This window comes from Lepidochelys kempii, chromosome 13 (genome assembly GCF_965140265.1).
Source record: "Lepidochelys kempii isolate rLepKem1 chromosome 13, rLepKem1.hap2, whole genome shotgun sequence".
Taxonomy (NCBI): domain Eukaryota; kingdom Metazoa; phylum Chordata; order Testudines; family Cheloniidae; genus Lepidochelys; species Lepidochelys kempii.
In genome coordinates this window covers 28,356,118-28,378,773 of record NC_133268.1, presented here as the reverse complement: position 1 = coordinate 28,378,773, position 22,656 = coordinate 28,356,118, and the positions used below count along the sequence as shown (strand labels likewise).

The 22,656-nt window shown below is 51.7% G+C and overlaps 1 protein-coding gene across 3 annotated transcripts in view; it reads right to left on the bottom strand.

The window, feature by feature from the left end:
* The window catches only part of SNTA1 (syntrophin alpha 1), a 71,763-nt gene extending 49,748 nt beyond the window's left edge, over positions 1–22,015 (bottom strand). The window contains exons 1-3 of one of the 3 annotated variants that reach the window (XM_073309914.1): positions 21,558–21,574; positions 15,632–15,705; positions 14,643–14,828 (exon numbers count right to left, since the gene is read on the bottom strand). In XM_073309914.1, coding sequence (XP_073166015.1) covers positions 14,643–14,828; positions 15,632–15,650 — 205 coding nt within the window. In that variant the 5' untranslated portion in view covers positions 15,651–15,705; positions 21,558–21,574. Of the gene's footprint in view, positions 1–14,642; positions 14,829–15,019; positions 15,562–15,631; positions 15,706–21,557 lie in introns of those variants that run through there. The other 2 variants (XM_073309912.1, XM_073309913.1) reach the window with 2 other exon arrangements.
* Between the last annotated feature and the right edge of the window lie 641 nt (positions 22,016–22,656).

Below are 22,656 nucleotides of genomic sequence, written 5' to 3'. Positions count from 1 at the left end.
TGAGAGCTCAGGATGTGATGAAACCCACGGCTGGTCGGTGCGTGGCACAGCTCTGCCGCTGTGCCCAATCCACAGAGGATGTGTGTCTGTCAGCCCCAGCTAGCGGGACCCAGCTCTTCGGCTCAACCTGTAGCAGCTCACACACTTAGCTCTGGAGTCCCTGAGGTCACCCCAGATGGTGGCGTCACAATGACACAGGCAGTTTTTGTATCACTTGATAATCAAGGCTCACAGAAATCGCTCCGTGGGACATCTGCTGCATTTGTAAGGATGGAATAAGAGTGAAGCAGCCAGGTCCTGAGCAGTTCTACCAGGGCAGAGAGGACATCTGGCCCGCCAGTCCACTGGCTGATATAGGATATGCCCTGGTACTGGAGGAAAATTAAAACTGCTGGCGCAAGGAATGAGGGGCCAAAGCGGTCGAGAATGACTAATGCAAACCTAACAGAGCCCCTGACCCAGGGCAGGGAAACAGCTCTGAGACAACAACTCTTCGCTCAGATCTCAAAAGGGAACATTTCTGAGGTTCCAAAGAGTCTGGTTAATTTTTATATCTGCACAATCCTGACCTAGGGAGAAATGGCACTAGAATGGCTCTCCAAGCAGCACTGCCAGCCCAACCAGGAACAGGGAACCCCAGAAATCTCACGTGAGCCTCCTCTCCTGCAGCTTCCAGCCTGAAGATTTCACGGGCCAATTAGTCTGAATGAGGCATGGATTGGAGACGGACCTGAGCCAGGAAGCAGGCGCCCAGAGCCCACTTGCCCCGGAGTTCAGAGACATGTTTGGATCTAGTGTGCAGAACGGGGGCACCCTGTGGCTCCCCTCAGCCATTCTCCTATTCCGTCCCATGGACTTTTACAGCAGCCTGCTTCTGTTCACAGACCAGTAAGGGGGTGGGATTGGTCAGCTCACAGCAGCAGTTCTGCCCTAGGTGGGTTCATGATTTTGTTCTACCCTCAAGCACCCACTTGTTTCAGCAAGTTTGGTCCTGTGGTTAAACTGAACCCCAGCCTTCTCGCCTGTCCCCTTCTGCCCGCTCTCAGCACTCACAGTAATCTGAGAGTTCACGGCCATGGCCAGCCCCTCTGTGCTCCGTGAGTTAAGGCTGAGCAGGTTTCCTGGCAGAGCTGACTGATTCAGCAGCTTTCCCTCTACTCCCTCTTGAGAGCAGCAGACAGCACTCTGAACTCTGTCTCTGTCTCCAAGAAGGCTGCCAGCTCCCAGCTGCGAGGCTCTGGCCGAGGGTGGCTTTGAGGACCAAAAGCACTTACGTGGTATTAAACTCACTGTCGCTTTTCTTCAGGCCTTGGAATGAATACAGAGCACAGCTGTAAAACCAGGATCCTCCCGGCTTTAACCCTCGTCTGTTCACTGCTGCTCATCGGCCCTTGTGACAGCCATTTGAGCCAGTCTAGCTCACTGCCCCCGCTCTGGGTGTCCCTCCCCTGCACAGAGCCTGGCACGTTGCCGTTAGAAGTTAGGGCTACTTCATGGCACAGGCCTGAGCAGAGCTGCCCCAGTCGGTGCCAGCCCGGGCACACTGCTGGGGTGCTGCCAGTGACACCGCCAGAGGCAGAACTTCACCTTCAGCGGGTGGAGAGAAGCTGCGTGGCACAGCGCCAGGCTCTGCCTGCAAAGCACAGCCCAGGCTGCAGCCCGTGCGGCTGGGGCTCCCCTGCTCTGATACCCAAGCGAGCCGGACTGAAGCTAGCTGGGGTATGTCTGCTCACCCTGCAATCCCACCCCCCATCGCAGGGTAGCCAACCCCGCAGGCTCATCACCGCTGGTATATTCTGGCTGGGGATGGGCATAGCGTAGAACGAGCTGGCTGCCTCGCTTCTGTTTGTTGTGGGCAACAGAAAGTTCATGAAGTGCTTGAAGATCCTGGGGGTGGTGGGGGAGGGCAGAGTTACTGAAGTGCCAAGTGCTTTTCTTTGGGATACTCTCGCTAGGGGTGCACGTGGGGCCAAGCTCTCATCGGGACTCAGTGGAGTCACACCAGCAGAGCACCTGGCCCACTGTGCAGAAGCAAAGAGTTGCTCCCTGACTAACCCTAACGTATCAGCCATATCAGCAGAAACTGTCTCTCAGATTGCCCAGAAAAATGTCCCTGGATGGACCGGGAAAATCCCAAGTTTCAAGCCACCTACTTTCAGGTATCCAGAGAGGAGACTGAATGGCAAAAGACTTCAGCTTTGTCTACAGTCTCGGCCCCTTTCCTCACTTCCCACCCACTGACCAGGGACTTAGTGCTCACCCACCTGCTTCCAGTTAACACTTTTGGAGGCATGCATAGGTCAGAGCCCCTGGAGAAGCTGTGCAGCTGGAATCAGTTGCGAAAGGAGGCAGGGCCAGGATATGTCTGAGGCAGAAGGATGCTGACCGGAGCGAACCAAGCCAGGCAATGGATTGGTATTTTTGTGAAATGCTCCAGATCGGGGTTCCAAGTGGCCTGCAAAACAAATCACGGCTGGAAAAGGAAACGGGAACGAAGCTGGAACCCAGGCTCCCAGGCTTGTCAGAGGAAAGAACCCCCAAAAGCTGAAGAATTGGAGAGATCCAAGCTGGGAAATCCACAGCTCACCCCACTGTCGATGCTGGATGGCTCCCAAGAGTGCTGTCAAGCACAGCTGGAGCACGCCAGCTACCCAGCTGCTCAGCCATATGACTCAGGCCCTTGCTCAGGGGACCTGCTCTTCAGCAAGAGCCAGAATGCCTCCACCTTTCCCACCTCCTCAGCCTTTAAGGGCTAGTGGAATGAAGATACAGAGAGGAGAGTTTAAATAACACTCCCACCTTCTTTGCTTAACAATGTTCTGTCTGCTGCCACATAAACTAGGTGTTGGTCTCCACTAGGAGTTGAGGTTGAATTTAGCAGCATTAAATCAATTTAACCCTGCACCCGTCCACATGACAAAGCCCTTTTTTTTGACTTAAAGGGCTCTTTAAATCGATTTCCTTACTCCACCCCCAACAAGGGGATTAGCGCTGAAATCGGCCTTGCTGGGTCGAATCTGGGGTACTGTGGACACAATTTGACGGTATTGGCCTCCGGGAGCTTTCCCAGAATGCTCCATTGTGACCGCTCTGGACAGCACTCTCAACTCAGATGCACTGGCCAGGTAGACAGGAAAAGGCCCATGAACTTTTGAATTTCAATTTCCTGTTTGGCCAGCGTGGCAAGCTGCAGGTGACCATGCAGAGCGCATCAGCAGAGGTGACCATGATGGAGTCCCAGAATGGCAAAAGAGCTCCAGCATGGACCTAACGGGAGGTACGGGATCTGATCACTGTATGGGGAGAGGAATCCGTGCTATCAGAACTACGTTCCAGTTTTCGAAATCCAAAAACATTTGTCAAAATCTCCTAGGGCATGAAGGACAGAGGCCATAACAGGGACCCGAAGCAGTGCCGCGTGAAACTTAAGGAGCTGAGGCAAGCCTACCAGAAAACCAGAGAGGCAAACGGCCACTCCAGGTCAGAGCCCCAAACATGCTGCTTCTTTGATGAGCTGCATGCCATTTCAGGGGGTTCAGCCACCACTACCCCAGCCATGTTGTTTGACTCCTTCAATGGAAATGGAGGCAACCCGGAAGCAGGTTTTGGGGATGAGGAAGATGATGATGATGAGGTTGTAGATAGTTCACAGCAAGCAAGCGGAGAAACCGGTTTTCCCAACAGCCAGGAACTGTTTCTCACCCTGGACCTGGAGCCAGTACCCCCCCAAACCCACCCAAGGCTGCCTCCCGGACTGCCAGGCCGAGAAGGGACCTCCGGTGAGTGTACCTTTTAAAATACTATACATGGTTTAAAAACAAGTATGTTTAATGATTAATTTGCCCTGGCATTCATGGCTCTCCTGGATGTACTCCCAAAGCCTTTGTAAAAGGTTTCTGGGGAGGGCAGCCTTATTCCATCCACCATGGTAGGACACTTTACCACACCAGGCCAGTAGCATGTACTCAGAAATCACTATAGAACAAAGCATTGCAGTGTATGTTTGCTGGTGTTCAAACAACATCCATTCTTTATCTCTCTGTGTTATCCTCAGGAGAGTGATATCATTCATGGTCACCTGGTTGAAATAGGGTGCTTTTCTTAAGGGGACATTCAGAGGTGCCCATTCCTGCTGGGCTGTTTGCCTGTGGCTGAACAGAAATGTTCCCCGCTGTTAGCCACGGGGACGGGGGAAGGGCTAGCCACGCGCTGGGGGGAGGCAAAATGCAACCTTGGAATGAAAGCACATGTGCTATGTATGTAATGTTAACAGCAAGGTTTACCCGTGAAAGAGTGTACCCACTGTTCTATAAAATGTGTCTTTTTAAATATCACTGTCCCTTTTTTTTCTCCACCAGCTGCATGTGTTTCAAGGATCACAGGATCTTCTCTTCTCAGAGGCTAGCGAAGATTAGAAGGCGAAAAAAACGCACTCGCGATGAAATGTTCTCTGAGCTCATGCTGTCCTCCCACACTGAGAGAGCACAGACGAATGCGTGGAAGCAGACAATGTCAGAGTGCAGGAAAGCACAAAATGACCGGGAGGATAGGTGGTGGGCTGAAGAGAGTAAGTGGCGAGCTGAAAAGAGGGCTGAAGCTGAAAGGTGTGAAAGCTGTGAAAGGCAGCGTGATGAGAGGAGGCAGGATTCAATGCTGAGGCTGCTGGAAGATCAAATTAATATGCTCCAGCGTATGGCTGAGCTGCAGGAAAGGCAGCAGGAGCACAGACCGCCACTACAGCCCCTGTGTAACCAACCGCCCTCCTCCCCAAGTTCCATAGCCTCCTCATTCAGACGCCCAAGAACGTGGTGGGGGGGCCTCCGGCCACCCAGCCACTCTGCCCCAGAGGACTGCCCAAGCAACAGAAGGCTGGCATTCAATAAGTTTTAAAGTTTTAAACTTTTAAAGTGCTGTGTGGCCTTGTCCTTCCCTCCTCCACCACCCCTCCTGGGCTACCTTGGCAGTTATCCCCCTATTTGTGTGATGAATTAATAAAGAATGCATGAATGTGAAGCAACAATGACTTTATTGCCTCTGCAAGCGGTGATCGGAGGGAGGAGGGGAGGGTGGTTAGCTTACTGGGAAATAGAGTGAACCAAGGGGCGGGGGGTTTCATCAAGGAGAAACAAACAGAACTTTCACACCGTAGCCTGGCCAGTCATGAAACTGGTTTTCAAAGCTTCTCAGATGTGCACCACGCCCTCCTGTGCTCTTCTAACCGCTCTGGTGTCTGGCTGCGCGTAACCAGCAGCCAGGCGATTTGCCTCAACCTCCCACCCTGCCATAAACATCTCCCCCTTACTCTCACAGATATTGTGGAGCGCACAGCAAGCAGTAATAACAGTGGGAATATTGGTTTAGCTGAGGTCTAACTGAGTCAGTAAACTGCGCCAGCGTGCTTTTAAACGTCCAAATGCACGTTCTATCACCATTATGCACTTGCTCAGCCTATAGTAGAACAGCTCCTGACTACTGTCTAAGCTGCCTGTGTATGGCTTCATGAGCCATGGCATTAAGGGGTAGGCTGGGTCCCCAAGGATAACTATAGGCATTTCAACATCCCCAATGGTTATTTTCTGGTCTGGGAATAAAGTCCCTTCCTGCAGCTTTTGAAACAGACCAGAGTTCCTGAAGATACGAGCGTCATGTACCTTTCCCGGCCATCCCACGTTGATATTGGTGAAACATCCCTTGTGATCCACCAGTGCTTGCAGCACTATTGAAAAGTACCCCTTGCGGTTTATGTATTCACCGGCTTGGTGCTCTGGTGCCAAGATAGGGATATGGGTTCCGTCTATGGCCCCACCACAGTCAGGGAATCCCATTACAGCAAAGCCATCCACTATGACCTGCACATTTCCCAGAATCACTGCTCTTGATATCAGCAGCTCAGTGACAGCGTTGGTTACTTGCATCACAGCAGCCCACACAGTAGATTTGCCCACTCCAAATTGATTCCCGACTGACCGGTAGCTGTCTGGCATTGCAAGCTTCCACAGGGCTATTGCCACTCGCTTCTCAACTGTGAGGGCTGCTCTCATCTTGGTATTCTTGTGCCTCAGGGCAGGGGAAAGCAAGTCACAAAGTTCCATGAAAGTGCCCTTACGCATGCGAGAGTTTTGCAGCCACTGGGAATCGTCCCAGACTTGCAACACTATGCGGTCCCACCTGGCTTGTTTCCCGAGCCCAGAATCGGCGTTCCACCGCATGAACCTGCCCCATTAGCACCATGATGCCCACATTGCCAGGGCCCATGCTTTGAGAGAAGTCTGTGTCCATGTCCTCATCACTCTCGTCACCGCGCTGATGTCGCCTACTTGCCCGGTTTCACTTTGCTAGGTTCTGGTGCTGCATATACTGCTGGATAATGCGTGTGGTGTTTAACGTGCTCCTAATTGCCAAAGGGATCTGAGAGGGCTCCATGCTTGCCGTGGTATGGCGTCTGCACAGAAAAAAGGTGCGGAACGATTGTCTGCCGTTGCTCTGACGGAGGGAGGGGTGACTGACGACATGGCTTACAGGGTTGGCTTACAGGGAATTAAAATCAACAAAGGGGGTGGCTTTGTGAGAAACAGAATGGCCCCCTCAAGGACAGAACTCAAAACTGGGTTTAGCAGGCCGTTGATTTCACGGAGGGAGGGAGGAGAAAATGAATACAAAACAAATCTGGTCTATTTCTTGTTTTGATCCACTTCATCTATCTTTATACATCTTGCTGGCAGCAGATTGTGCAGTACGACCGCTAGCCATCGTCATCTCCTGGGTGCTCAGCTGAAGATGGTGCAGTATGACTGCTGGCCATCGTCTTCTGTTGGCTGCAGATTAAGACAGTGCACTGCCGGTAGGACTCAATCGCCATGACACGAAACTTAAAAGGGAAATGACATGGTTGAATCACTCCCGTGTTTGCCCAGGCACCCCGACCTCATCGAGGTTGGTTAAAAGAGCACCCTGGACTATGTCGACGACGGCTACCAGTCATACTGCACTGTCTGCTGCCAAAAGGCAATAAACTGCTGCTGTGTAGCAATGCAGTACCACGTCTGCCAGCACCCAGGAGACATATGGTGACGGTTAGCTGAGCGGGCTCCATGCTTGCCGTGGTATGGCATCTGCACAGGTAACTCAAAAAAAAGTCGCAAAACGATTGTCTGCCCTTGCTTTCACAGAGGGAGGGAGGGAACGGGGGCCTGACGATATGTCCCCGGAACCACCCGCGACAATGTTTTAACCCCATCAGGCACTGAGATTTCTACCCAGAATTCAAATGGGCGGCAGAGACTGCGGGAACTGTGGGATAGCTACCCATAGTGCAAAGCTCCGGAAGTCGATGGTTGCCTCGGTACTGTGGACACACTCTGCCGACTACATACACTTAGAGCATTTGTGTGGGGACACACACAATTGACTGTATAAAAACGCTTTCTACAAAACCGACTTCTATAAATTCGACCTAATTTCCTAGTGTAGACATACCCTCAGGCTCCAATCAGCTAAGCAGGGATGTGCTTTGCCAGAGCGTGGGTAGGAGAACCTGTTGCACTGCAGGTGAGGAAAGGCATGTCACGCCATCATTCTTTTTTCCTGACCCTTGGCTCCCTGCCACCTCCCCACAAGCCATCATCATCACTGCTCAGAGGGGAGCAGTGCTGCACAAAGGCTAGGTACCGTCCCCACCCCAAAACCTGGGAGCAAGACACATTTATTTAGTGAACTCATTGTGCTGGAGCAGTCATGTCTTGCCTTGGTATCTCAGCAATGGAAACAGAGGAGGAAATGAGCATGCGCCGAGCTAGGACATCTGATTTCCTTTCAGTTTGATGCAGACACCTGAACTGGCTCTCCCGCAATGAAGCAAATAGGGCCCTGCCATGCTCGAGTAAGGTTACCTGCACCCAGCCCCACTGAGCGATGGGAAGCCAGTACCTTCCGCTGCTTAGCCCCTGCAAGGCTGCAAATTAATCAAACGAAGACACCAAGTCCCTGAACACAGGAGCAAACCCTCGCCAGCTTCCCTTTGGAGTTTACCTGCTGGGATTTTTAATTTATTAAAGAAGCCTGCTGGGTCTCATCTGAGCCACAGCAAACTACAGCGAAGCCCTCTCTGCAGATCCATGTTCTCAGCACTGCCCTCTTAGCAGCAGGGCGAGTAAACAGTTCAGGTCTGGGAAGAGGGGCCTCCTGTGATCTCTCTCCCTAGACACAAGGCAGCTCATCCCAACCCCATCCAGAATCTTTAGGAGAATAGGAAACAAACCCAGGCCAAAGGAAAGAGAGAAAAACAAGCAAGAGAGTGAGAGGTTTGAGGAAGGAATTTCACAGGCCTGGCGAGAAAGCAGTTCTCGCATTTCTCTTTGGTTAAAAAGATTAACTTCCAGCAGCTGTGCAGAGGAGCACATTCCACAGGATGATGTGTGGTTCCGGAGGCTCCGGAGAGAGGAGGAACCAAGCCGCAGAAAGGGCTGAGCAAAGCTAAAAAGAGTTTAGAGACAATGCAGTTCGGGGCAGAGGGTGGGGGAGGGAAAACCCTCCAGATCCAAAGAAGAGGGCAAGGAAGCACTGGGAGCCAAAGAGAACAGCTCTCCTGTTCGCACAGGCCAAGTCTGGATGGCCAGAGTGCTCCACAGATCTGAGTCGCCTTTGGGCTTGGTGATTAGCAGAGCTGAATGGGAGGGTGAGTTTAGCTGTGCCTGGAAAAAGGACCCTCCCTCCCGGTGACAGCTGGGACAGTTGCTGCCCTGCACTAGTAGCCGTAGGGCTGATGGGACACAGCAATGGAAACAGTGGAGTTTAGTATATTGTTAGTGCATTGAGAATCTGCAAGAGAACGGCTCCTCCCTCCTACAGACCCCTTAGCAAAGACATTATAAAATCTCTCTCTACTCCCCCTCCACAAGGTCCTTCCCTAACTGCCGTGATGTTAGACGTACCAACTCCACTGCCCATCTAGCCACTCGACAGAAAACAATTCTCAGTTACATCATTTGTGCGCTACGGTGAGAGCACGTGGCTGGGAGTTGGGACTCCTGGCCTCTATTTCCAGCCCTGCCACTGAGTCATTGCACGACGCTGGGCAAATCACCTCTGTGCCTCCAAAACGATACAGCAGAGATAGAAAAGGCACAAGGACATGTCAGAGAAGTAGTGGCAGGCCTGGCAAGACTCAATGCAAAGATGCATTTAAATGGTTAGGACCATTACTTAAGGGAGGAGAAAAATATGAGAAAGAGAGACAGTGCCCTGTATAGAGAATGTAAATCAGGGGTTCCTAGTAACCCTTTCTGAGCATACAAGAACAAGGGCGACACAATAAAATCAAACAGGAATCGTTCTTTTACGCAACACAATTGGTCAGTGGAACTCTCAGCCACAAGCTATTGCTCAGGCAAAGCGTTTAGTAAGGAAGATTCAGAAAAGGACTGAACACACATATGAATAATAATCATACCCACAGTTCCACTAGCTAGGATTAAAAAGGTATCAGAGATATCAGCCTCCATGGTTCAGGACGGAAACCAAAGACTAGATACACAGGGTCAGGGAGAGATTTCTTTGAAGGCCAGTCATTGTCCGATTGTCCTTTATAGAGGCACAAAACGGAGGGGATGAGGTTACACCATCTGCTGAAGCAACTGGTACTGGCCCCTGCCAGAGTCAAGGTGCTGGGCTGGGTGGAAGTTAGAAGTTATTATTAAACAGCCTCATGCTGCCAGCTTGTCCCTGCTCCCGTGACATCACCTCCGATGAGGTGAGCTGTAGCTCACGAAAGCTTATGCTCAAATAAATTGGTTAGTCTCTAAGGTGCCACAAGTCCTCCTTTTCTTCTTGCAGGGTAGGGGCTTTGTGACCACATGACCACTTCTGCTGCCAGTTAAGGCAGCCCCGCCCAGGCCGATGGCAGGGAGGCCTATGTTCCTGCAGCCATGTCTGCAGCCCCAGGATTAATTATACCCAGACCTGGCCTTTCTCCCTGTCCCAATAGCCCCAGAGATGCTCTCCCCCTCCCATGATCCCTGCAGGAGCCCAAAAGGGCAAAAGAAAAAGTCTGCTCCTAAGGGCATTTAACACTGACCAGGGCCAGAGTGCCCTGTCAGGATGCACACAGGGAGGGGCCGCTCCATGCCTACATTCTCCCCTCCGCCTGCGTGGAAGTGGGGAGTGTCCCTGCTGCACGCCCTGGAGCGGTCTCCAGCGGGCGGGGCTCCATACACATGACAGCATGTGCACAATGCATTGTCTCCTCTGGACAGCAGAGGAGAGTCTTGGCAGAAGGCTGCCCTGGCTCTGGCTCCAGGACCTTCTGTCTGTGCCGTGGAACCTGCCTCCAGGGAGAGATGCTTTTCCAGCAGGATGCCCCCGGCTCCGAAGGATCCCGGGGGATCCACCGGATCTATGCTGTGACCCCTCTGCCTGACCCCCCTTTGAGGAATGATCTAGTAGGAAGCTCCACAAGGCTGCCCCCCGCGTGGGTCCTCCTAGCTGGGCGACAGCCTGGTCCCTCAGGATGAGCCATTGTTTTACAGGCTAAATGGAGAGTTGGTCTCAGGCCAGGGCCTAGCAGACTGGTGCGCAGGCCACAAAAACCTACACAAAACAACTTGTCCCCTTCCCTACAGGGCCCCCACAGAGAGGCCAAGGCCTGTACTTGTCCGTGGGGTTGCAGGGAGTGGGGTGGAGCACTCTGCTGTCACCCTGGCAGAGGTCAGAAAAGAACAAGATAAGTCCATGAAGGACATCGCTAGCTATTAGCTAAAATGGCAGGGAGGCAACCTCATGCTCTGGGTGTCCCTAAACCTCCAACTGCCAGAAGTTGGGACTGGGAGGACAGAGGATGGATCACTTGATAACTGCCCTGGTCTGTTCATTCCCTCGGAAGCATCTAGCACCGGCCACGGTTGGAAGACATGGTTGGGCTAAGTGAACCATTGGTCTGACCCAGTTTGACCCCTCTTATGTTCTCCTGTCTCTGAAGCACACTGGTGGGAGGCAGCACGGGGGGAGCTGGTACTGCCCAGCTGTGCTTCCGTCTCATGGGATGTCAACCCAGCCCCTCTCACCAGCACTAAATTCAGCCCAAGGAATGCAGGATGTGGCCAGCTAAGGGACAGCGTTAGGATTTACACCCAGGACCAGGCCTCAGCTCTGCTCAGCAACTCCGAAATCAATAGGGTGTGTGGCTATACACCAGCTGAGGCTCTGCCCTGGCTTTCAAACAAAACACTGGGGAGATGCTAAACAATTTGCCATTGACCGACTGACCGAGAGAGGCTTCTCTGGGGGTAGGGCCAGAACCCAGGGGGATCCCGGGATGGCCCTTTCGTTCTTGTTGCTGTTCTGGCAGAAGAGGGAGGAGGAGACACGTCACAACCAGGACGTTTGCGCTCCCCACTAAAACTTTACGTTAGCTCTCTAGCAGTCTGCCCTTCTTGTGCCAGTCCACTTCCGCTCTGCCCAGGGTTGAGAGGCCAGCAGGGCCTGCTCAGGTGAAGCAGGGACTCGGGTAGCTGAGCGCAATGTCAGACTCTCCGGCTTGTCGGACAGGCAGGCCAGGCTAATTGATTCAGGGCAGAGACACCACTAATCTTCATTATTTCATCTCTCCCAGCCCAATCACTGTGGCTCTCTCCTTCGGCCAGTTATGGGTTCTCCTTCAGTACAGCATGACTGGCCTCTCCACTTCGCAGGGGACGTAGGAGTTCTCTCACGACAGAGCCGTCTGGCCACATCTGACATGAGCCTCTCTCCAGTGACTGCAGGGTCAACCTTTCCCAGCGCCCAGCAGTTCAGTCTGCTGGCTCAGACGTGAGGCAGCGTGAGAGTCTCCTCCCAGGTGTCTGGATCGAGTGGGTCTCCTGAAACCTTCAGCCACCCGTGGCTCTTCACTGCCAGCTCACCTGGCCATAACACGTCATCTCTCCTATAGCTCTGAGACGTGCCAGGCAGTCACAACTGCAATCAGTGAAGACTGGGAGAGTCTCCAGAGCTTTAATGGTTCTCACAACGTCTCTGCCGTTATTCAAGTCAGTCTAGTTTTACAGATCACTGACATTTGTGATCCTGGGAAACAGCTTGGTTTAAAACTAACATCCTCCAAAAACACCAGATCAGCATTCCCAGATCTCCCCTCTCACTGGGACCTGGGTGATGGGATTTTTTTAATGGTCATTATTTTTTTCAGGCACCAAATCTAGTCTGTTCATGCTGCTGTAGGTGAGGATGAGTCCAGGAGGAAAGTTGCTGCATAAGTACGAGGCTATTCTGACTTCCATTATTAAACTTTGGCTTTCAAGTGTTTAGAACTTGGCATATTTACACCCTATGCCCCAGAGGCTCAGGGTTACACAGAACAAATTGTCCATGCTGTCTAACTGCAGGCCAGATTCCAGCCCCTGCTATGGCCCCTTTATGCTGCGTTGGTAGTTTTCAGGGGGGCAAATCATCCCATAGGGGAACTGCCCCTCCTGTGTGTGGGGAGTGGGGGGAGAGGTTCTCAGCAAAGCAGCATGCCAGGGGTGGGACGGGTGGAAAGAGATGTGACCGGAACACACTGTGCTCTGGCTAGCCTGAGCTTTCACTGGAATTTCAAACACAAAACAAACAACATTACAGCTTAAAATCTCTCTTTTAGTGCTTGGAACAGGGAGCTGAATGGATTTCCCAGCTCACTGGATTTTCATCTTTGAATACCTGGGTTCAAATCTCGCAAGACACACATGAAGATTAACATGATGGCCTCAGCCACGTCCTGAGTTTAACCCCTACTCTGTGTTGGAAATTATTTTCCTAATACATTGATTAAGGTTTCCCAGCACTCAGTTTTCTTTATTTGTCCCAAAGGGCCACTTGGTGCTGGCTGCATCCCAAACACCAATATAATCATATACACTCTTGTACTTTATACACTAACAGCAATACTGTTATAAGCATTGGCCAAAAAATTTGCAACAAGTTCAGGCCCAGGAGACACCTTCCCACCATGGCATGGCTCCTGAGGGATAAGAAAAAGCTCTGCCCAAGAGCCCTAGAAACCCTTGCTCTTCACACTCAATAGCAAACAAGGGATGTCCTTGCTGGTTAATGGACTTCAGCCAAAGACAAAAAAGGGAGTTTTAGGGCTAAACCCTGAACCTGGTGCCCAATTAACCCTGTTTTCTATATTTCTATTACTTCAGCCCAGACATTCAGTGAGGTAACACTTATATTTCCAGGATCACTACAAATACAACACAAACAACTCTTCTCTCTCATGATCTTATTGGTTTGGTCCCATGCTTTGAGCACACGGCTCATGCTAAGGTCCAAACTCAATCTAAAACCAGCAATCACCCAGGTCTAACATGGGCCTAGGTTCCTTCACTCTGATACTGACTCCCATTGAGACCTTGGGCTAGTCATCCCCGCTCTGCCTCAGAGCATCTGGGGGTGAGATGGAGAGCACAGTCGGAGCCTAGCTCCCAGGGCCCTCCGGCGGAGGTCTCAGTGCATACCCATAAAGCATTTGAAGCTGAAATGCGATATCATCACTCCCCACATTTATCTATCAGAAAGCACCAGTCACACCCAGTTAACAGAGTCTGCTCAGACCAGGCCCTTCACTGTAATACCGGGGGTGCTGCAGGCCAGGACTGAGCCGTGGGGGAGACCCAAGCGCGGAGCTGAAGGGGAAACACAAGTGAGGATTGTGGTGAAGACGGCAGGAGAGCCCATGAGGAAGCAAGCCTGCACTGCCCCTACGCCAGATCTAGCCAGTAGCACCAGAATGAGAAGATCTGGGGTGAGCCGGGCAATGCAGAATTGAACTGAAATGCCCTATTTAACCCAGAGTGCAGCCCCAAGGCGGCCCAGAGTCCTGCCCCACAGTCACCCGCCCCGTGCGAGCCCCTGAAGGGGGAGGGTAAAGCTAGTGAGCTCCAGGCCTTTGTTGCTGGAGACTGAGCAGAACAAGCAGATTCTGTCCATCTATTCAGGGAGATCCCAGCAGCTATTTCCCACTCTCAGGATGAGCAGATAGAATGGTTTGTGCATATTTTGTTTTTAATTAAAAACGGTATGTAAATGTATATGCAGATTGGGATCTCAGGCTCCTGGCGAACTGCCAGTGCAGCCCTCGCTGCTGCCCAGAGCAGGCACCGCAGATGCCTCCATATTGCAGCCCATCTGGCATGTAAAATCCCTTGCTGGTCAGACTGGCTCCCGTGGGCATCCCCCAGCAGGGAGCCTCACCCCAGGCCCTCGTGGCTTTGGCGAGGCTAAGCAGAACCCCCGACAGGTTCGGGATGGCAAAGGGGGCGTGTGAACTTTCCTCAGCATTAAGAGTTTCCGAGTGGAAACTTCCTTCGCCATAGTCCATCATTTGGTCACCCTGCCTTTGTTACCTGATTCAGGCATGGCCCAGCTGAGCCCCACGTGCCCTGCATTTTGGACAATTCTGGCCCTTTCCAGGGCATCCTGGGGGGAGCCCCCAGAGAATCCTCCATGGCACCTCCCAGCACTGAACCTAGATGCATTGTGCAGAAATAAAAACGAACAGCAGCACCTCTGGGATGGGGGAATGGGGTCTGTATCTCAGCCATGGGGAAAGCACACGCAGTCTCATTGGCAACATTCGCCACATTCATACCCAGGTCTGCTCTGGTACTTACCCTCCAAGACCACCTCCTTGCCAGTCTTCTTCAGTGCCTGCACCGCCTCATCGTGCGTCGCCTCTGAAAGGTCGGCCCCATTGACGGAGAGGATAGCGTCTCCTACGAACAGCGCCTCTGTCTGATCTGCAGCCAGCCCCTTAAAGATCTTGGAAATCAAGATCGGCATTTTATTCTCTCGGCCGCCTGAGAAGAAAAGGAAAAAAGGAAGTGGTTAGATACTATTTATATACAGAAGGAGAAGGTACTACTTAGATAGCATCCTGCTTAAGACAAATCTGAGTGCCGATATATCAAGATTTAGCTCATTTTCCCCAGTAATGCATCAGATTTGCAACCGCTGGTGTCATTTTTGGGTAGAAAATCATTTTCATTACTTTTATCATCATGCAGAGGAGCATGAATCAGAGGAGGTAAGCATCGGACCTCGCTTCCACCCAGAGATCCTAGGAACTGTCCTTTTCTTCCTTGAATCTCAGAATATACATTCTGCCACATCGCTCATGGAGGAGAGACGTCCAGATTCTGGCCCCCTTCTTGGAAATACGAGATTCCTCAATTTTGGTTTCAGCCAGTTGCTACATGTCTGATTGATAGGGATGGTTCTTAGTGTTAGCTCTGTGCTAAGCTCCTGCCACATGGAGGAAGCATCTGTTCATCTCACAGCAGTGATACTGGCTGCTTATTCCACCCCAGTGCAGGCCTGTCTGCAAGTTTCTAGAGGCTCTTCTGACTAGACATCAATAAAGTGAAATGCAAAAGAAAGGAAGCACAGATCTGCTCCCTACACGGCTGTCTCACGTCCGGCTCTCATCAGAGTCTCTTTAGTGGAAATTCCACTGCTACCATGTCTGTGGATGACACCGAAATAAGAGGTTTAACAACTACACAGGTGGCCGGGGTCTAACTGGGAAATGATCAAGAAAGTTTAGAGTACAGATGGCTGCAGGCATCAAAGAGCGACCTGGCTGGAGTGCAAGAGACCGTGCCTTGGACGTAGCTCTCCATCCCCAAGAACCATGGGCCCGATCCTGACTGGGTTCTACTGCAATGTAAGCATTACCTGTAACAACAAACAAACGGATGATAGCACCTCCAGGAGCAGGGAATAACAGACGCACATCATGGCAGGGGGACAGGCCACATGGATGCACCCTTTGCATTAAAGAACCTTTGTTTTTGGCTTGATCAAGTCCTGACATTATAAAATGCATTGCCTGAGCTGAGCTCGTCCACTGTGAACAAGAGCCCAGTAGGAGCCAGAGGGGAAGGGAGGTTAAGGCATTAGCCTGATACTTGGGACCCTGGATTCAATTCCTGACTCTGCAACAGGCTGTGTGACCTTGGTCAAGTCACCTAGTTTCTCTCTGAGCCTCAGCTTCTGTCAAGGCTGATTCCCCACTCTGGGACTCTGAGTGCAGGAGGTGGGGACCTGCAAGGATTCTAAAAATTAACACTGGCCACTCCAGGCTTCTGTTAAACTCCCAAGGTTACAGCTTCTCTCTGACCTTGGATGGGTAGATGTTGCCACCACCCAAGGGCAAAACCCCTTGAGGACCCAGGAAGGTGCACTTGGGAATTCCTTCCTGTGGGGTACCCTCAAGCCCTTTCACACACACACACCCTGCCCCTGGGAAGAGCTGAGAAAGAAAAACAAAGGAAATCAGCTGTTGCCACCAGCTAATTAAACAACATGTGCACAAACCTATTAGGACACAAAAACCCAATACTCCTCTTAAAAAAGGTAAATTTTGTTTAAAACAAAAAGAAAGAAAATACACCTGGAAAGTCAGGCTATTGCTAGATTTAAAAAAAAAAAAACACTTACAAGGATTAATCATCAAAAATAACTTTCTTGAGGTCCAGCTTAAAGGTTACAAGCAAAACAAAAGCATTTGGAGTTAGCACAGAGGAGTCCACAAGCCATAAAGAAATAAAAGGAGATAAACCTAATCACATCTTCCTAGACATTTCCTGATCTACTTACATATCTGGGATTTCCAATGAGTAGTTTCTAGGTATGATACCGATGATTTTTCATACCTGGCCCAAAGCTTCTTACAGCATAACTGCAGCCCTGTCCGCCTCTCCCCGAGAACAACAACAGACAGACAAAAGGGGAGTCTTGTTTCTATTTCAAAAAGTTCTAGCCTTCCCATCGGCTCTTTTGGCCAGGTGCCCACTCCCTTCCTTTTACCTGTGCGTAGCAGTGACTTTTAACCCTTTACAGGTAAAACAAGTAGAGAACAGCTACGAAGAGGGATTTTATAGCTAACTGGCTGGCTGGGTCCATAAAAGGGAGCTACCCCCCTTCATTTATTACAGCTCCCCTCCTGTACAATGGGGCTAACAGTATCTCACAATGAGGTTGGGAGGAGAAATACATTTCAGTTTGTGAGGCACTCTGGAACTGCAATAAGGGAGGCTAATACAGGGTGAGGAGGAAATTGGAAAGGGGTATTTCTGTGTTTGTTTGGTAAAACTTTTAATGCACTCAAATCAACAGGATTAACTCAAAGTCAATGGGAGTTAGGTACCTATCTAACTTTGAGAATGTGGGCCTCAGCTCCTCTGGTGAGAAGTCTGGCAACAGTACCTAGCCAGATGGAGTAATAGTCTCCAGCTCTCCACTCGCTCCGAGCTGGGAGAAGAGGGGCTCAGGAAGAGTCACTGTCTTAGGAAGTAGTCTACAGCATGAAAAAGTGTGTGACCACTGGGATAAACCTAGGTGTGCGCTTCCGGGGAGGCTGCGGAGTTCTACTTGTTTCCTCAGCCACCTAGAGATTCCTGTCAGTGTTCATTTTTTTGGTGGGAAAATGTGACGTTCAGCTATGATATTTATTGCATTTGAATGGAAAAGTGTCACTCTGTAGTGCCTTCCCGCCATGCCCTCTCCACCCTCCGAGGCCCTGATGGTCACCTTCACATCTGCATGACCAGCTGCACCGATTTATGGCTCCCAGTTTGAATTGTTATTACTTTGCTTTTGCACGTGTCATTGCAAAAATGAAGCGTTACCTGAATGGAGTAACGTTTCTCCTAGGAAGGAGATGGATGGGAATTTTTAGACAGAACTTTTTTTTGCTCTAAAATGCCTATTCATCAACACCGAATTGTTTTGCGGACACTATCGGTTTCAACAAAAAGGTTTCTCAGGTCCGGGATGGAAGAGAGCCAGTGAAACCTACCCCAGAATAGCCAAAGAGCTTACACTCTAAAATTCAGACAAGACACAGAAAAGGGAGCAGAGAAATGGTGGGACTGTAATAGAGGAAGGGAGAACAAAGGTTATAAAAACAAGGCCATGTTGATGCTCAGGATTTACAAAAATGCAGATCTTGAAGGTTTTAGTGGCTTTTTTATTACGATTATTAACTATCCCTAGCTCTTAAATAGCACTTATATATTTCATCAGTAGATTGAAGGTAAACGGGGAGTCCCGTATCTGGGCAGCGTAAAGGGATCAAAGCACGTTTCTGTGTAACACATGGACTTTGCACGGTGTGCCTCCATAAAGAAGCCCCTCCAGCAGCGGGGAAAGCATGAAGAAGGCACAGAAGAATCAATTATATCAGCTAGTCGCTCTAAACAGATGCTGGTTATGCTACCACTCCAACAGCCATATTTTCCAAAAAGCTCATCTCCCATCTGGCAGCCAAATGAACTCTTGAGTATCTGGATCTAGAAGTCCACATTTTTTGCCACTGGTAGCATGGATAGGAACATTCTGGCAAGGACTCAGCCGAGACAGAACAGGGACAGAGCTCTAGATTTCACTGAACCAGACTGAGCTCTGTTAGTTTTGTGACTATATCGAAATAAGTTATGTTTTTGCTTTGCTGTACAGACTTTATAAAACAAGGCCTTGTGGGATGCATGGATAAGAGTCCTCCCTCAAGAGACTGAACTCACAATGTGGGCCCAGTTCCATATTTCTGTAATGAGGAATCTCCTCCTTAGCATCCCCCCGCACCACCAACATTAAAGATCTGTAATCGGAAAAGATCAATATACGGTAACAGCTCTCTAAGGGTGGAGTCATCTCAACTGCAAAACAGAGAGAGGGATGTGAATTAAGGGCAAAACAGACACAAAAGAATCAAAGTATTATTAGATGTACAGGCCACTTAAATTAAAAAGGTCTCTAAAGAAGGAAATAGGGGAATGGTGCATTTGGGCCAGTTGCTGGCTTTTTTCTGCTTTATTCAGCTCCCAGGTGTGCCTGGTCCTTTCCTCTTCCCCATCCCACGTAAGTTCTAGAGGCAAGAACACCAACTCTTTAACATTTGAAAGAGACCGACCTGGCTCCTGCATTGGCTTCAATTCTGTGGAAATGTGACCCCCACCCACCATGTATTAATGGGCCGAAGCCAGCCTGGCAACAGATCCATTTTCCAACATCTCCTGTCAACCCTCTCTGAGTTCACTCAGATTCCCCACAAGGCACATTGTCTCTGTCTTGGATTTTGAAGGTCAAAACTGCCTGTCTACCACGTGTGGCTTGTGGTGCATCAACTGTTAAAATAAACAACTGCACCCTACAGCTTAAAGAAAATTATACCTCCACAGCCCCATTCATTTTGTGCTCAACCTGTATATTTCTCAGAGCTTCTTCCAGCCACTGTGCTGACTTCCCCTGAGCAGTAAAGTTGCACAAATGAGGTCGTTGGAACTGTGCTGATCATGAGGATAGCAGTGCTTTTACAGTGCAGTCTTCACTGAGATCAATTCAGTAAGTGTGGTGGACTGCGGCTTTTTAGTCAGATATATTTTGATGGGGGTGATGGTATTTTGGAACAGAACTCTGTTGCGGGCTGCAGGTTAATGTGCAGGAATGCCAATAAAAGAACAAAAAGAAAAGGAGTACTTGTGGCACCTTAGAGACTAACCAATTTATTTGAGCATGAGCTTTCGTGAGCTACAGCTCACTTCATCAGATGTTTACCGTGGAAACTGCAGCAGACTTTATATACACACAGGGAGGAGGTATTGTTTCATGATTTCTGTGTGTATATAAAGTCTGCTGCAGTTTCCACGGTAAACATCTGATGAAGTGAGCTGTAGCTCACGAAAGCTCATGCTCAAATAAATTGGTTAGTCTCTAAGGTGCCACAAGTACTCCTTTTCTTTTTGCGAATACAGACTAACACGGCTGTTCCTCTGAAATAAAAGAACAGGAAAACATCCTTTCACATCAGTGACAGGACAATACAAATGCAATGCCAGTGCCTAGCCAGTGGGCAAATGCAAACCACCACCAGAATTCACAATTAAAAGACACCAAAAGTGACATGAACTGAATTATGTGGGATGTAAGGGGAGAACAATTCGCAGCTTTTTTTATACTTTCATGGAATAATTTATGAAAGGATAATTCCCCCCTCCCCCATCCAGTTTAACCTTTCTGTTCAATACCACCCAACCCAGCTTAGATGCATTAGACCAGGGGTCTCGAACTCAAATGACAACGAGAGCCACATGAAGACTAGTACATTGGCCTGAGGGCTGCAACACTGACCCCCCACTCCGCTGCCCAGTCCCGCCCCCACTCCACCCCTTCCATGAGGCCCTACCTCTGCCCCACCTCTTCCTACCCCTTCCTGCCCCCATTCCAACCCCTTCCCTGAAATCTCCACCTCAACTCATCCCCCTCCCTGCCCCCAGGGGGTGCAGGAGGGGTGCAGGGTGCGACAGGGGGCTCAGGGCAGGGGGTCCAGGTGCAGGAGGGGTATGGGGTGCAGCAGGGGGCTCAGGGCAGGGGGTTGGGGTGCAGGAGGGGTGCGGCAGGGGGCTCTGGGCAGGGGGTCGGGGTGCAGGAAGGGTGCGGGGTACGGCAGGGGGCTCAGCGCAGGGGATTGGGGTGCAGGAGGGGTGCGGGGTGTGGCGGGGGGGAGGGCTCAGGCCCGGCACACACCGGGGGCAATAGAGGCCAAGGAAGATGTTTGATTATACATGTGAGATCTGTCTAGCCTAAGGTTAAGTAGACACAGTGCAAGTGATGGGCAATTTCAGGTACACAAGCTGATCTCACATGTATAGTCAAACATCTTCCTTGGCCTCTATTGCATTCTAGATTTACAGCATGCACATGTAAACCTGCCAGCATACAATTCACATAAAAAAGCACTTTAAAGAAACCAGGACTCCAATCCTGCACTTGCTTGACTTTATGCACTGTGAGTAGCCCACTTGGCTTCCATGGTATGGCTCACCACAGGGCTACTGAGTATGGATGTAAGTCTTTGCAGGAGCAGTGCCAAGTTATATTTGTATGTAAAGGTAACACTTTAACGGGGAGCTGATTCAGCCTGTGTAACTGATATAACAGACCTAAAAATACACTGCAACTTTCAACCAGTGCATATGACAGGGCTCGGCAACATCATGCCATTTCCAGTTCAGAAATTAAGGAGCAGAACCTGCCAAGGTGTCACTCTTGCCACTCCTCATGCTAAGGCCTGACCCTGAAAACAGACACGTGAGCGACTTCGCTCCGCTCCTCCGGGCAAGTGCAGCACGGGGGCCTCCGATGGATTCGCTTGTCCATTTCCAACTTCCCCAGCAGCCGCAAGCGGCCGTGACAGGTTCCTTCCCCGCAGCCCAGCCGGAGCCGTGCTTCGGGGGAGCAGGAGATGGGGGGCTGGGGCGGTGACCACCCCCAGGGCACCCTCCCCAGCCGCTTTAGCAGACACGGAGTGGGCACCCGGCCGCGCGCAGAAGTTGGTCAGGCACCAGCCAACTCCCCGAGGCGCCGCAGGGCACGGGCCGCCTCCAGCTGCGCCTCGGCGCTACAAGGTGCCCACCGGGGAGAGCCCGGCAGTGCCGGGGCTGGGCGGTGGCGGGGCAGGACCCTCGAGCCCAGCGGCAGGTTCAGCCCACGGGGAACGGACTCTCGCCCTCTGCCGCGCCCCTCACCTTTGATGCTGATCCCGAGCCCCCCCACGTCCTGCTTCACGATCCGCACCGTGCGCTTCACGTTGGTGAGCGACTCGGGCACCTGGGCGCACGGCTCCCCGCCGTTCAGCTGCGCCGGGGCGGGCGGCGGCTCCTCGGCCCCCGCGCCCTTGCCGGGGCTCACGGTCAGGAAGTCCTCGGCCAGCGTGACCAGGACCCGCAGCCACTGCTCGCCCGGGGCTCGCAGCTCCAGCAGCCCGCTCTTCGGGGCTCTCCTGCCGGCCGCCATCTTCAGCGCATTCCTGGGATAGCTGCTGCTGCGCCGCCTCCCGCCTGCCAGGGGCCGGGGCGCACGGCGCGGAGCGGGGGCACCGGGCACCGAGCCACCCCTAGGGCGCCGCCCCCGGGAGGCAGGGCGGGCTGCCGGGCACAGGGGCAGCGAGCCGCCGCCCCGCTCAGGGAGCCGCCTCCCGACACGCCTCTCCTCTCCCTGGGGCGCACGGGGCTGCGGCGGACACATGGGCACCGCCCAGACCGTCCCCTCGGAGCCGCGTCTCAGCGCTCGCGGCCATCGGGGCAGGGCCCTGCCCAGGAGCCGGGCGCAGGGATGGGGTGGGGGCCCCTGCGGAGCCGGGCCGGGACCTCGGCTGCGAGCCAGGAGCTGCCCTCGGTTCGTGGCAGAAGGGGCAGAGCTCCTCGCCGGGCCAGCGCCTGCCGGTCCCCAGGCTGGGGCGTCCTGCAGACTTTGGGGATCGCTTCCCTGGCTAGGAACAGCGGGGTTCATGCCTGACCCAAGGCAAGAGGCCCAGCTATTTCCCTTTCCCCAGCACAGCAGATACACTCTTCCCCCTCCCCATGTTCCCGTCCCATCGGCATGTGTTCACTAGGGCTAGATGAAGAAATACCCAGCCCAGCTTGTCCAAATGATGCACATCAGTTAAGCAGACAAAGGGTTGCCAGCTCTTCAGGGAGAGGGGTGGTCAGAGTAGGGGACTGGGAATTAGACCTCATGCCTTATGCCAGGTCTGCGTCTAACTCCCAGTCCAACCTTCGGCCAGTCATTTCAACACAGATTCTTAAAAGTATGTAGGAAACACAATCCGCTTCCACTGATTTCAGT